The sequence below is a fragment of the Anabrus simplex genome, chromosome 1 (assembly GCF_040414725.1).
Source record: "Anabrus simplex isolate iqAnaSimp1 chromosome 1, ASM4041472v1, whole genome shotgun sequence".
Lineage (NCBI taxonomy): Eukaryota > Metazoa > Arthropoda > Insecta > Orthoptera > Tettigoniidae > Anabrus > Anabrus simplex.
Window position 1 is genome coordinate 1363490111 of NC_090265.1, and position 16318 is coordinate 1363506428.

Genomic DNA, 16318 nt, shown 5'->3' on the forward strand with positions numbered 1-16318 from the left:
AGTACGGCATGATAATGCAATTAAAAATCATTCAGTATTTGAATACACACTAATAAACTAACAGACACTAAAGAGACTGTCAGACTGACGAATGCGCGCGGCAAGCGGGTGAATTATAACTCAGTGTCCACGACCTTGGCAAAAAATATGTACCCCTACTAGCCTTCCTCAAAGCACAAGCAAACTCTCCTGCTTTCTGTAGTGTTGTACAAATCGGTTAGCCGCGACGAACGGCATTTTGTGCGTATTTACGCCAATAATTATGTTAATAATTAAAAAATAAAGGAAAGATTTAGCATATAAGTCAACAAGGCTTGTACAAAGAGCTTTCTAAAAATAATTCCACTGAGCTTGATAGCTGCAGTCGCTTAAGTGCGACCAGTATACAGTATTCGGGAGATAGTAGGTTCGAACCCCACTGTCAGCAGACCTGAAAATGTTTTTTTTTCGGTTTCCAATTTTCACACCAGGAAAATGCTGGGGCTGTACGTTAATTAAAGCAACGGCCGCGTCCTTCCCACTCCTAGCCCATTCCTGACCCATCGTCGCCATAAGACCTATCTATGTCGGTGCGACGTAAAGCAATTAGCAAAAAATAATTCCTAGTTACAGCTGGTTAAAGTGGAATAAAAATGTAATGTTTACTCCACAAAGTGAGTGTGTGTGTGGGGGGGAGGGTGACTGTCCCTCCTCGCCCCACCCCCTAATCAAATCGCCGCTACTGTTGATAGACACGCTAAAGATGCGGTAAAGGATATCTAATAACTCATTAATTTATACACGTGTAGACATTCCACTCGATAAAAGAGTTGATTGTATGAAAATCAAAAACTAATACGATTAGGCGAAACACGTGCATAGAAGGCATACGTCTGTTTGGAGTTTCTGTTGCATTCCGACCAGGTTGTCCAGTTTAAAATAATGTCTGTCTATTCATCGCTGCTGAACACGCTAGTCATTGTCGATATGCAGACAGCAAATATAGTGCGGCTATACCATACATCAGCCTAGAAGTATGCGGTGGAAAAAGATGTTTACTAATGCAAGGGGTGCATTAGACCGGTGTCGCTGAGTAATATGCTGCGAGCGACACTTCGATTCTTATCTCTTCATATTATGACATAACCTGCCCGCTGGCAGTAGTTCCCCTGTGAAAATCAGTTGGTAGACATCCCATTCATCATTTGTGCATGCGGGACATTTATATGTAGAAAGTACGGCGTTCGTGAGCCACCTGGTATATCCGATAAAGCCAATACTCATATGTCACTTTTTGTCGCACTGTATAATTTCCTGCTTCCTAAAAGCTGAAGCATTATTACTGTTAATTCTGTACTGATATGTGTCCTTTTATTCAGTTTTTCAGGAGAGCTAACGTAAAGTTTGTTAAGTACTCTATAAATAAAAATATGGTTTAATTGCACTGGTGCCACTGAACACAATCCTTGAGATTGTTGCATGTTTTTTTTTTCGGTAGTGCATATGGCAGTAGAATCTAACTCTTCTTAACACACGTTATTGATTATTCTTCCCTACATGACCTTATAAAATACATGTAATAATTTGTGATACTGCATTTCTCAGATGTCAGTTCTTGATTTGTCCGCCCATTAATTTTTATACACAAGGAAATATAAATTTCTTGTTGATAATATAACTATATCGAGAAACATAGTCATTCAAGCAACCACTGCCACATCTGGCAAGAATTTGAAGTAAATAACAACCTGAATTCAAAGTTATGTAAAATGTTTGCAATTAGCAACGCTTTATCATCGTATATCACCATCCTTTGCAATACTGTTCATTATCATCGTCTTACTCTTGGGACAACTATAAGGATCTCTTGCAGTAGTGGTAAAATCCATTATAGGCCATAATAGCCATAATAGTTCATGAGTACTACTACCAGTCTCGGGAATGATGCTACTGGCACTGACTCATTTCTTCTGAATTATTACGTTAAGTTTACCTCTCACTATTCCATACAAATTTCCATAGAACCTTTTACACAAATCAGTCCTACCAGTTGATAAAAAAACGTAGTATTTCATTGTTATCAGTCTGGCGCAATAACGATTTTCGTCTCTTCCTCGACCGTTCTTACAAGCCGTTCCTTCAGTTCAATATCATCCAGTCCATAAAAATATTTTACTGATCGTATTCCTTAATGTTCGCATTGCACTTCATACGACAACATGTTTCCGCAGCAGGTTTCAAGTTCTTAGCGGGAGCCACTTTTTCCTGTCGTGTAGTGTATTGTAAATCTAACCTTTTCTTTGTTTTCATCATTTTCCTCTTTCTATTTTCGTGTTGCAATCTCAACATGTTCTTCTGTAGTTATCCTTTCATTTTCCGTCTGATCAGTACTTGTAGAGTCAAATACCGCAAGATTTTCTTCTAAAATCACATTCACTGGCGCAGTGGATAACTGTTATATTCAGAAATATTTTCTGTAGATCTGTGATTATATTCTGATGTGCAAACTAGGAGCAACGGTTGGAATGCTGTCTCCAGAACGGTGATTACATTGACGTTTCTTCTCTTGTAGGTCTACATCATCACTCGATTCTGAACCAGACCTACTAGGGTTATACACATTTGAACTGTAATCCAATCCCTATCTCTCAGATTTAGATAGACATACGTCATTTTCACTATCTGGAACAAAGTTGTGAAGCCTATAAGAAAATACAATAATTAACACACGAAACTTAAAGTTAAGAAAAGAGACCGATTGCATTTTTTTTACTCACTTTCATATTTCAAGTTCCTGGCTACCTAAAACCAATTCCATTACCTTTTGAACTCTGCTGTTATTTTTATCCATGGTAGAAAGCTATAACTTTGTTCGTATGGTGTACTGTATTATACAACAAACACAATAATCACAGAAAAAGGAAACTGATGCTACTCTTGACTATGTACTGTATTGTGTTGTAGTGTTGTGCAACTACCTACCTACCTACCTACCTACCTACCTACCTACCTACCTACCTACCTACCTACCTACCTACCTACCTACCTACCTACCTACCTACCTACCTACCTACCTACCTACCTACCTACCAACCAACCAACCAACCAACCAACCAACCAACCAACCAACCAACCAACCAACCAACCAACCAACCAACCAACCAACCAACCAACCAACCAACCAACCAACCAACCAACCAACCAACCAACCAACCAACCAACCAACCAACCACACAATTTTCGCCATATGTTAGACATGCCAGCTTTCACCATATGATTGCAGAATTATAATGTTTCTGATTGTTTACTCTACTTCCCAGATGGCTGGCCACAACACAGTTCGAAGCAACCAGCGCTCGGTACGCTTTTCCTTGTTTCGACGAACCAGCACTGAAGGCATCGTTTAAAATCAGCATTGCAAGACTACCGGGCATGAATGCAATCTCCAACATGCCACTGGAAAAAACTGTTGGTCCAGAGTAAGTTAACTACCAAATATTCCTGAAATTCGAACAATAATTTTATTCCCGTTTCTGCTTGCAATTATTTCTTGTAATTTTCTGCATTTAATTGGCCCCAACTAGTAACGTTCCACTTAAGGAGCAGTATAATTAATTAAGACGGCAAACATTACACTTCTAATGTCATGGTGGTGATCATTGCCTTAAGTGGGAGTTACTGGCTAACCATCGTCTCTTAACACTTCTTCATCTCCCTCCTAGCGTATTTCCCACCTTATTGGGGTTATATATGGATTTGGCCGGTTTACGTCAGGACACCTTTCCTGACGCCAAGGCAACGTGGAGGGATGTATTTATTTTTACGTGTTTCTGTGGTGATTGGTAGTGTAGCATGTTGTATGCGCATCCAGACTAATACAAACACCCAGTACCCACACTGGAGGAATTAATCATACACAGTTAAAATTCTCGACCCAGCCGGGTATTGAACCAGCGGCCGTATGAAGCGAAGATCAGTACACTGATCATTCAGCCAAGGAGCCGGGCAACAATCCTCTCCTCAGAGGAAATACATAAACTGTCCGGTCCTCCGAAGTAGGTACAAAAAAAAAAAAAAAAGAGAAAAAGCCACGAACAGCGTGAAGAAAACGAGAGTTTACCAAGGGAGGTTAGATATCAAGGAGTTAAGGGCGGAGTGCGCTGAAAGCGCGTGACATTACGCCATCTTAAAGTTGTGAATAATATGTTACTTGCATTTTATCGTTTTTTATCTGTGCCAAGAACATCTCGATGTTTTCGCGGGTATTTAACTCAAATCCGTAAATACTTTTGAAAATGAATTTCATATCCTTTTCAATCCCTAGAAAATTATGATTATAATTTATATATAAAATAACATGTCCTGACTGGCTGACTGACTGATTCATGACCGTCGAGCGAAAACTACAGGACATAAAGGAATTAAATTTTGGGGATACATTTATATTATGGTGTAGGTGCTCACTCAGGGAGGATTTTCGGATATTCCATCGCTCATAGGATAAAAGGAGGTTGAATTGCTTAAGTGAGTATATCTATATTTCAAAAAAGTTTTCAGACGTAAGAAAATGTAATTGGTAACCTCCTTTAAAAATAAATAAATAAATGAAATAAATAAATAAATAAATAAATAAATAAATAATTAAATAAATAAATAAATAAATAAATAAATAAATAAATAAATAAATAAATAAATAAATAAATAAATAAATAAATAAATAAATAAATAAATAAATAAATAAATAAATAAATAAATAAATAAATAAATAAATAAATAAATAAATATGTTTTTCTTGTCGGAAAATCCAAATAAGGGGATGAAGGAATTGAGAAATTACTTGAATTCTTTGTATGAGGATACTTATATCTCAAAATCTACGGATGTTGCAGATGTGAAAATTGGTATTTGGAATCCCCTTCAAAAATAAATGAACACGTATTCTTTTGTTTTGAGAAAATCCCCTTAAGGGGTGAAAGATTTAAAACATTGGTTGAATTATTTGTATGAGGATACTTATATCTTAAAAAAACTAAAGACGTGAAAATTGGTATTTGGAATCTCCTTTGAAAATAAGATACATGCATTTTTGGGGGAAAATCAACTTTGGGGGGAGGGGGAGTGGAAAAAAGGAGTTGAATCCCTTTTTTTTATTTTGTGGGGATACATATATCTCAAAATCTGGAAATGTTAACGTAATGATAATTGGTATTTAGAATCTCCTTTATAAACCAAGAAACACGTATTTTTTGATTTCGGAACATCCACTCAAGGGGGTGAATGGGTTGAAAAATAATTTAAATCTTTGTATGACGATACTTATATCTCTAATAAAGATCTTACAGACGTGAAAATTGGTGTTTGGAATCACCTTTGAAAATTAAGAAACACGTATTCTTTTGTTTTCGATAAATCCACTAAAAGGGTGAAAGAATTGAAAAAATAATTGAATTATTTGTATGAGGATAGGCTACTTATATCTAAAAGAACTAATGATGTTACAGACGTGAAATTGGTATTTAGAATCTCGTTTAAGAATAAAGAAACACGTATTTTTTTGTTTTCGGGTAATCGACGTAAGGGGTGAGGGGGTGAAAATAAGTAGAGAAGGAGTTGAATTATGTTTATGAGGATACTTATATATAAAAAACTGAAGGTGTTACAGATGTGAAAACTGGTATTTGGTATCTCCTTTAAAAATAAAGATACACGCATTTTTCTTCGGTAGACCCACTTAAGGGGCTAAAACAATTGAAAAGCGGGTGAATTTTTAAAACGAGTACCGGTATATCCACATATATGTCAAAAATTTAACATATGTGACAGACGAGAAACTTGTTATTTGGTAAGTCCTTTAATAATACAGGAACACGTTTTTTCTTGTTTTCGGAGAACGGGGGTGAAAAGAAGTGAAAAAAAGAATTTTTTATTTTTATTTTTGTTACAGACTTGAAAATTGGCATTTCGATTCTTTAAAATTAAAGAAATGTGTATTTCTTTGTTTTCGGAAGATCCACTTAAGTGGGGGTGGACAAGGGCTGATAAGGGGTTGAATTAATTTTATGGAGATACTTATATCTCAAAAACTGAAGATGTTACAGACGTGGAAATAGGTATTTGGAACCTCCTTTGAAAATAAAGAAACATGTTGTGTTTTTCTCGACTTGAGAAAAAACCCGTTTCTCACACGTACAGTCAACTTAACCCCAAAAGGCAATACCACAAACGTGGTTTACAAAGAGTTCCTGGGGTAAATGAAACATAAATTTTCGGTCAGTTTTTATACTTTATGGATTTTCAGATAATGTCTTAGTACAGTACCGAGGAAGGATTACCTTTATCACACGCAACTTTAGCTGCGGATAACTGCTAGTTATAAATGTGTTGCGCCAAAGGTGTATCTGTTGTACTTTACAGCCTTGAAATGTTTTTGGTATCTAGGACATAGTTGTTAAGTTAACACTACCTCAAGACAGAGCCTAATCTGAATTCCATATCAACTTAACGAGAAAGTAATTCTAGACGGATACTTATCTATACTTCTTGCTATTGTGTAATATGATAGCCTAAAAGGGAGCCCACTTTCTCTAGGACAGAGTCCCATGCGAGTCTGACGTTCGCTATGTGATGAGTTCGAAGACTGTACATTTTACACATTATATCGATTTTTGACCTTTATTGAGTTGTCTAGTAAATTTTCTGGATTGTTTGGAAGTATGGAGATTACAGAGAAAGACAGGTTGGGTATATAATTACTGTACGTTTGTGCTCGATGTGTGTGTAGCACCTATGTCAACAGAGCAGAGAACTCATGGAGCCCCTGTTATCGGAGATTCATCCCCTAATTGTATCTCTACCAGTTTGTTTTCTCTGTTCTCTCCACTGAATGTTAATTCATGATTATTGTTAAAGTAATAACCTTTGATTAATTACAGCGCAACACTCAACGGCCGCTACTGGGACATCTTCCAGAATACAGTGAATATGTCGACCTACCTGGTGGCCTTCGTGGTGTCGGACTTCAAAGCTCTCCAAGAAGGAACATACCGCGTGTGGTCCAAACCCAGTTACGTTGAATACGGTAGTTTAGCATTGGAAGTGAGCCCGACAATAATCAAGGTAATGGAAAATTTAACCGGAATTCCTTATCATCTACCGAAGATGGATCAAGTCGCAGTGCCTGATTTCGCTGCAGGAGCCATGGAAAATTGGGGTCTTGTCACCTACAGGTACTAAATGGATTTTATAACTTTTTTAAACTGGACAAATAAAAAAGGTACATTGTTAGGAATGTCATTTTCCTGCCTCACTGCAGTATATTTAACTTGGTAGTAAGGAACGGTCACACAGTAGGTATGCCTAGAATATTCCAATACGGCATACTATGACACAAAAAACGACTGAAATATATTGTGCCCATTAAGGCACCAACTGCGGTGATCTCTTCTTTCTTCTTTGCGCCGGCTGCTCCTGTAATAAATGACATATAAATCATACTCACCGCTGCATGTAGACTCTTCTTCTCAGTCGTGCCCGTTCGATATCCCCGGAGAGGCCACCCGCTGATAGAGGAGTGAGGGAGATGAAAAGAAGGGGTAAACTAACTAAAATGACGGTACCCAAGACTGAATTAAAATTTAAAATAAAAGACTAATTTATTCAAATAAAATGCAAAATGCTAAAATGGACGTAGATTGAACTAGTGAAAAATGTAAACAAATGAAAATAAAAGTGACTAAATAAAATATTAAAAATTGAAGGTCTGCCTTCCAAAACAAACATAAAACTGCCTGAATAAACTGACTGAAGGTCAAACACCTTAATTAAAATATGCCAGACAATCTTGACATTGTCTACAAGTTGAATAAAAATGACTCTGTATAAAACTCTGGTCAGAAAAACCACCTACTTGAAATATAGAAATAAATAATAGAGAAACAATCTCTCAAATATAAATTAATGAAATTAAAATAGTTGACTCACAATAAAGTAAATTAAATTCTGTTACGTCGATCAATCCACTGACTTATCAGAGTTATTAAATGTTTAACACATGTTGCTCATTTGGGAAAAACAATACCCAAATTTAAAATAATCTTGGACTGCACTAAGCAAGTGTATCACTTAAGGAAATAATTCTTAGAAAAAGAACAAAACAACCATGAACATCACTTTCATTTCCTACATAACCGTTGTCTTATACAACCTCTCATGATTAAACAAATCGATTATTGTAACATCACTCTGAGTGTATCCAACCACTCATCTACATGTCAGACTTCACTTGCTTGCCTGTGATAGACTGGACTCTTAAAATAAAACAAAATTTAGGCCAAGTGCCTGATGTTAACATTATCGAATGACAGCGATCTTTGTACATTAAAATTTCTATTGACTTTGCCGCTAACTGCTTTTCATTATAAATTCATATTTGTGGTATCACCACTAGATGGAGGCAGGTACCATCTTCTTTACCACTTATTGCGGCAGTTTTATACAATTGGTTTATTTAAAGATCGCTTCATTCCAAATAAAAATTGTAGTGGATTTTAAATAGAAAGTTTGGTAATTACTTGGATGCCTGGTATGAGCATACCACTACTATTTCGACTGTGACATAATCGATGACCCACTAAACCTAACATCTAACCTCTTATTTACATCATTACATTAATTTAACGGAGAAACCACTGCTCCGATCAAAAACATACAGGAATCAAAACAAAACTAGCCTAGCTACACTTATCTATTTACAACAAATCAAATATAAATAATTCACATGCGCTTGCGTCCTACAAATAACGGTCAAAGGTGCACTCAGAAAGAAAACAATAACAAACTGGATCCCACCATCGCGGCCTACTGGAAATTAACAAGGATAGAAAAATGCGCAAACAAACTCGGAGTTACCAGAAAACATACCCCGCTGCGAGTAGCAAAATATTGCGAATTTGACGGCAATCTCAAATTTCAGACGACAAATGTCTGGACATAATATTATCTAACCTTGATGGAAAAATTTACTGTTCTTTCACGTTATCCGTGACTCTACATAAATATTCAAAACACATTGACTCGTTGCTCTGTCCACATTGTACACTGGCTAGCATTATTAGTCGAGCATCTATTCTCCCTGGAACTATTTAACAAATACAGGCTCCTGCCTGTAGTATCATACCCATGTCGTAACAGATTTAACGCACGTGGTTAAATTCTTCATTTCACACTTCTATTTCCTCATTAATTCGCGACGTCATTATAATTCATTATTCCCACAATACAGCCTCGCTCGTACCCGGCGGGCAAAAATATCTGTCGTGCACATTACGACTTCTCATGTAAATTCAAGACATGGTTCAAATATCATATTTCCATCATCAACGTAGATCATCAGGGATATTAATCATCTAGCTCGATCTCTCGATCATTCACTGTTAACACATCACAAAATCACAGAGCTGACTCATCAATGGCGCTCATTGTTACTATAAAAGGAAGTGACGAGATTGCCTCTCAAAACACAAATGTTGAAACGGTGCGCAACCGCAACTACAGAAAATAAAATATATGCGCGTCTAACCGAAATCGTCGCAAAAATCCGCGGGATAAATACCAACAAAACCGGTCATCTGAAAGATGATTCCGCAACATAAAACAAACTGAAATGCGCAAAATAGTGAAAATAAACCTTGAAAACATCGCGGTAGTGTCCATAACATCAAAACTCCAACAAAAGAAAATATAACTCAAAAACCAACGATCTAAAATCATGATGAAATAATAATAATAAACTGACATTACACTCGTAGATCAAAAATCAAAAGCTGCCTAACTGTCAAAATGACATACTACAGAAATCAACCATGAATACACGCAAACAAACATCTACTTAAACAAAGTGCACAAAATAAGCCTATCTGAAAATGCAACATAAACATTATTATTATTATTATTATTATTACTGTTATTATTATTATTATTGTTATTATTATTATATTTACTGTGAATTATTTACAACCTTACCTAGTACTCTAAACTACACTGATCATCGATTTTGCCACGGTCCTACATATTATTTACATGATTTAATTATGCTCATACCTGTATGGTGGAAGCAGGTCAGTTCACCCACCGGTCCCGGTCATGGTGGAAATTAGAATTCCATCTTCAAGGTGATGTGGTATTCCAGATTTTTATTACACACGCAAATTTGACACATTCTTGCCATGCCGTGACACACGATTATATTAGCATAAAACACTCGCATTTCTCTCACTCCAGTGAAAGTTTAGAAGATGCCACTGCAGCCTCCTGCCTGTTGTGTAGATGAAGGTCGCCTCGCTCTTTACCTGCAAACACCTGCTGGCCTTCCGACGATCCCTCAGCTCTGTTTACATTACAGCTTACAGTACGTTAACCCTACTGGGGCATAACTGTTCCCTCAAGGTCTGCTGTTGCGGCCTCCATTGAATAAAGTCAATCACCTTCCCGTTTGTCTTACTAGTTTCCGCCCATAAACATCTCGCTTGCCAAACAGTTTGTAGAATGGTAGAATCAAGCTAAATACCGTTTATGTTGTGGAGGAAATTATATACTGATCTCACATGTAACACTCCCCACTGGTTAGAAATGTTTTTATGTAAATCTGCTGGAACATGAATTTGTTTCCCTCGACTAGTAATGTGAGTTCATTCAAGTTGAAAGTGTAATTCTTGCCTACACTCCCTGCATTTACAGCAAAAGTCTGTGAAAGTGTTCATTTTCTGAAATGCATATTCTCCCAAGTAAATAATACAAGGCTTCCTAAAATGCCTACAAGTGTCTAATCGCTTTGGTACCAGCCAAAATAAAGCTGACTAAATGCATTTTGCTGACACACTCTGTCACTCTGTCAAAACGTAAATTCACTGAGAATACTGAAATAACACTAAAGTACTCAAGACAATAACTGAGAGCATTCAAAACAACTGTGAACTGAGAACTTGGTGTGACTCTGAGAATGATTCAAACACTGAAAACTCAAAAACACTGATAACTTGGTGTGACTGAGAACTTGATTCACACTGAGAATTCTAGAACTGAGAATAACTGAGTAACTGAGAGTAACTGATTCACACTGAGAATTCTAGAACTGAGAATAACTGAGTAAGACTCAAAACACTGAGAGTAACTGAGAGTAACTGAGTAACTGAGAGTAACTGAGAGTAACTGAGTAACTGAGAGTTCGACCCTGTGGTCGCTGGGTTTTATAAAATTTCTCCCACCACCAGGAAAATAGTTCCGTGGAAGGGATGTGGCGTAATAATCTAGTCCTTGGGAGCGCTTTCTCGTACATCCGTAGGTTATGGTTTTCAAAATTTATACTCAAAACTTCCTAAATTCTGTCCGACTCACATGTGATATTGCACCGCGGGAAATGATCATAGAATAATCCACACGATGATGCGCGTCACTGGTGTTATTTTCTTCCGGTGGATGGCCTCGTTCAGCCATGATGGCTCCTTATTCTGGGTTCTATTACTCCTCCGTTCGAAGTTGAATTTTATTAATTAGGCACTGATTAATCACAGATTGGCACTGATAATTCGCCAAATATTATAAAGAAGTTAGGACACTGTTTTTCACTACCACATCGGGCTTCAGATCGCGAGATACTGATTATAGATCTCCCGGTATGACAGCTCATTCAAATTTAGAATATTCTGATTGGTTGAGACTTTCGCGCTCTTTCAAAACGTGGTGCATCCGCTTCCTCCCACGAATTGGCGGTTACTGTCGTTGGTCCTCTATTGTCCTAGCTAAATAGGTCAGGCTTCACCGCGTGCTTTTCTCATGAGAACGAACAGCAAGTGCCCACTCCCCGGCGGTGTCATAAAATTTATTGGATGGGTGGTTTACAATCTGGTCGTGTCTAGAGAAGAGTTTCGTGGATTCTCTCGCCGTCAGGCTGGCGCCAGAAAGTTCCTTTGTGACTGCTAGTTTCACAGCCCCACTGTGGTATCTCATATGTGTAATATTCAATTTTAATTATGAATTAAATTAGGCAAATTCGCTTATGGGTGCAATGCCCCCTTACGCCGTTAGAAATCTTACGCGATAGTGGAAGATTTCTCAATTCAACCAATGATATTCTAGACATACTTGCAGCCATAAGCGAATGTATACTTCTGACTATGAAGTATACCTCTGCTCATGTCTGAGTTTTTCTCTGATTTCTCTCTCTAAAAGTTTGTTCTCTTTCTCGAGGTCATCTGCAATCTGTTTCATGACTGCTAGTATCTCGGCTGAGTTCTGTTCGCATTCCGGACAATTCTCTTCTGTCTGTTGACCTGTCTCAATCTCGAAATGACTGTCGTCTCCTGGGTGCGTTGATAGGGTTTCCTGGTCATCTTCTTCTTCTGCTTCGGTACACGGGTCATCATCATCATCTTCTTCTTCTGCTTCGGTACACGGGTCATCATCATCATCTTCTTCTTCTGCACCGGTACACGCGTCTTCTCCTGCGTTTGAGCTCCTTGGCTTTACCACGAGATTTACTTGAGCTGCGCCTGGTGCTATTTTATATGTTCGAAGATTTGCTGCATTCATAATCATTTCGTTTTCCCCATCTAAACTTCTAATTTTATACGCATTGTTTTGCATATTCTGGACAATGCGGTAAGGACCGATGTACAATGGTGCGAATTTTGCGTAATACTTCCTTTCAGGATCGGAGATGGCTGGTCTACGGATCAATACCATTTCACCTTCCCGTAATGGCTTGTGGATTTTTTTTCTACGAACTCTCCTCAGCCTGCGGTCAGCTTGCTCTCTTAAGTGCTCCCGTACCTGTTGTATACATAGTTCCGGAGATAATTGGGGTTCAGGCGGACAATTGACGACTGGACTCCACGTCCTGGCCGGTTGTAAGCCATTATGCACTGTGGCTGGGATTTTCACTGTTGCTTCATGGACAGTATTATTTATGCAGTCAGTGATCAATGGGAGAATATCGACCCATCGCCAATGTTGTTCTGGGATATAAATTCTGCTGAATTTTGCGATGACTTTCATTACTCTTTCTGCCGGGTTCGACTCTGGGTGACGTGTTGAACTCAGAACATGCTGTATTCCTAATTGCCTTAAACCAGTTTTGAACTCAGCGGAGGTGAACTGCGTTCCGTGATCTGTCAATAATTTCTCCGGTTTTCCCATGGCCGGAATTATTTCCCTGTTAATGCATCTTAAAACTGACCTAGTATTGGCCTTTTGCATTGGAGAAAGGTTTGTAAATTTGGAAAATACATCCATGGTGACTAATATGAACTGGTTGCCTCTCCGTGATTTCGGGATTTTTCCATAAATATCCATCGCGAATAACTCACGGGGCTTTGACGGTAGAATGGGAATTGGTTTCTGTTTTAAAAGGTAGGAGTTCGCCTTGACACGCTGGCAAGTGTCGCATGTAACTATTGCATCCCTGACAGTTTTCCTTAGGTCTTTCCAGGTGAAAGTTTCCTGAATTGTGGCGACGGTCTTATCAATACCTCCATGCCCAATAACACGGTGTACATGCCATATTAGCTCTTCTTGTAATTCTTTCGGGACGACAATCTTCAATTTAGTATGATCCTTATCTGCATATTTTAACAATTGATTATTTAACAATCTGTATTCTTGTGCGGCCTTGTGAATTTCGTCATAACGAGGGTCTCCTTGTTGAATTGCTCCTTGGAAATACTGGATAATCAGCTGTAAGATTGGATCAGCCTGTTGAAAAGTTGGTAACTGGCTCAGTCGGAGTAGTACATTTCGGTCTTCCTGGGTTAAGTCCACATAATTTACCTGCTCTTCACGTTTATTTGGGTTCCTGCTCAAGGCGTCTGCTAGAATGTTTGCCTTGCCGGTACAGTGTTCAATGGTGAAATTAAATTGCTGCACGAACAGTGACCATCTAGTAATTCTGTCAGATGAAACAGCTGATTTTAACATGAACGTTAAAGCTTTGTGGTCAGTTCTAATGACGATTGGAAACCCATAAATAACTTTCCGCCAGTGCTGTAGGGCTTGGACTATGGCTAGCATTTCCAGCTCTGTAGTTGTGTAGTTCCGTTCGTGCGACCTCAATTTTCTACTGTAAAAGCCTAAATAGTCCTTGGTTATACACTCATTGTCCTGTTCCTGGAATAAGACTGCACCTATGCCCACTTTAGATGCGTCTGTCTGAAGGATAAATGGTCTGTTAAAATCAGGATACGCTAATCGTATGCTCCTGGCTAACAGTTCTTTAGTACTTGAGAACGCTGTCTCTGCTTCCTGTGTCCATTTCCATCTGTTATTCTTACATAGCAGGTCTTGTAGTGGTGCTACGACTTCGGTGAAATTTTTACAGTGTTCTCGAAAGAATTGACACATACCAAGGAATTGTCGGATATGTTTCACCTTGGTAGGCCTAGGGAAGTTACTTATCGCTTCTAACTTTACCGGATTTGGTCGGATTCCCTTGCCGTCTATCACGTGTCCTAGGAATAGGATTTCCGGCTGACAGAAGTGTGATTTCTTGATATTCACCTTGAATCCAGTTTCTATAAGGTTTTTAAACAGTTTACTTAAATTTTGGAGGTTTTCTTCAAAGGTTTTAGTTCCAATTATCATGTCATCGATGTACAAAGTAGTAACTGCTTTGACTTCGTCTGTTAGGTTCCTGTCAAGTGCCCGTATGAGAGCGCTGGAAGAGTTGCGTGTTCCGAACGGAAGTCTTTCAAAGACATAGGTCTGTTGATCAAACATAAACCCTGTTAGTAACTTCGACTTATCATGCAGCAGGATATGGTGAAAAGAACTGGTCAGGTCTACACCTGTGAAAACTTCCATGTCTCTAAACCGACGAATTGCGTCCTTAATAGGCATGGCTTGATCATTCTCCGGGATTAATTTGGAGTTTAATTGACGAGCATCGAGGCACAGCCTCAGGGAATTGTCGGCTTTCTTTACTATGACAAGGCTGTTCACGTACGGAGTAGGTCGCTTCGAGATGATCCCGTTTTCTTCCATTTGTTTGATAATTTGTTTGACCTCCTCGTGGTATTTCTCCGGCACTGGATACGGCTTACGTTTGTATGGTTCCCAGTCCAAAACATTAAAAACATAGGTAAAATTAGGGATAAGGCCTACTTTGGAATCGAATACGGCCTGATGTTCAATTAAGAAGGCTCTTAATTGATCTTTCTGTTCTTTCGTTCCTTTAAACTCTGCAACCTTGTCATTGATTAAATTTTCAATATCTTCTGCAGTATCAACCATAAAAATGTCGGTAAAAATCCCCTCATGGTCCAAAATATTTAACTGTTCATCCCCATGCTCGGCTCCTAAGATATCGTGGAAGTCTCCGTCAGTACTGTCATCTGCTTCGTCCTCGTCAGTTTCCGGATTTATTGCCACCTTGTCGTGAGCTCCATTCCTTCGGAATCTCACCACGCCCCCTGCAAGGTCAATGACGGCATGTGTATCCCTTAGAAAATCAGCTCCAAGAATTACGTTGTAATTAACTCTGGCCATTATGATAAATGTATGACTGTAGGTTGAGCTCCCTATTGTCATCTCCAGGTATGTCTGGGACTTACAGGTAGTCACCCTGTCTGGCACGATCCCTTTTATTTTTACTGTTGAGACCGGAATCTCAGGTAGGCTCATTCTCTCTTTCAAATCATTAAACAGATTCCTCGAAATAATGCTGATACTCGCACCAGTATCTAAAAGTCCTAAAATGCTTGTTTCATTAATTTTGACTTTAATCACAGGTAGAGGTAAAATTTGTGGGCTCTCCTGCTTGAATTCATCACTTAATAAGTCCTCAGGCTGCGCTATCCATGAATCTACCTTCGCTACTTCCCACTCTTCATTCTCAATGGTAAAATTTGTGGCTGAGTCAGTGTCTAATGGAGCTACTAATTCGAAATTGAAGTTTTTTTTTCCTAGCACCGGTCCCCTCGTACGTCGGTGCATTCGGATTGAGCGGTCTGCGGTCCTCGCTTCCTCTCCTTCTTGTTTGCTGGAACTCAAGGCTTTCGGCCCCCGTGATATCCGGGTTCATGTCTTGGGATTCGATCGCCTGCTTCCATGGATCGCGCTGCTGTTTGTTTCTCAGGTCATTGATGTATCGGCGCCCCTCTTGATACCTTGGGTCCGAGTTCCTATCTCGCTGGTAATTCCTTCTCTCATTCCATCTCCTTTCAGGATCGCGATAGTAAGGCCTATCTCTTCCTGCATTTTCCCATCGCCTTCTGTCACGTGAGAGGTACCTCCGTTGGTATGGCTGCCTGTCTTGGTAGCGCGGTCGCCTGTCTGGGTAGTTATGTTTTCT

At 38.8% G+C, this 16318-nt stretch overlaps 1 protein-coding gene across 1 annotated transcript in view; it reads left to right on the forward strand.

Annotated features, from left to right (window-relative positions):
• The window catches only part of LOC136859064 (uncharacterized), a 792234-nt gene that overhangs the window by 15336 nt on the left and 760580 nt on the right, over positions 1-16318 (forward strand). The window contains exons 3-4 of the mRNA XM_068225768.1: positions 3300-3458; positions 6912-7205. Of these exons, the coding sequence (XP_068081869.1) occupies positions 3300-3458; positions 6912-7205 (453 nt within the window). The remainder of the gene's footprint in view (positions 1-3299; positions 3459-6911; positions 7206-16318) is intronic.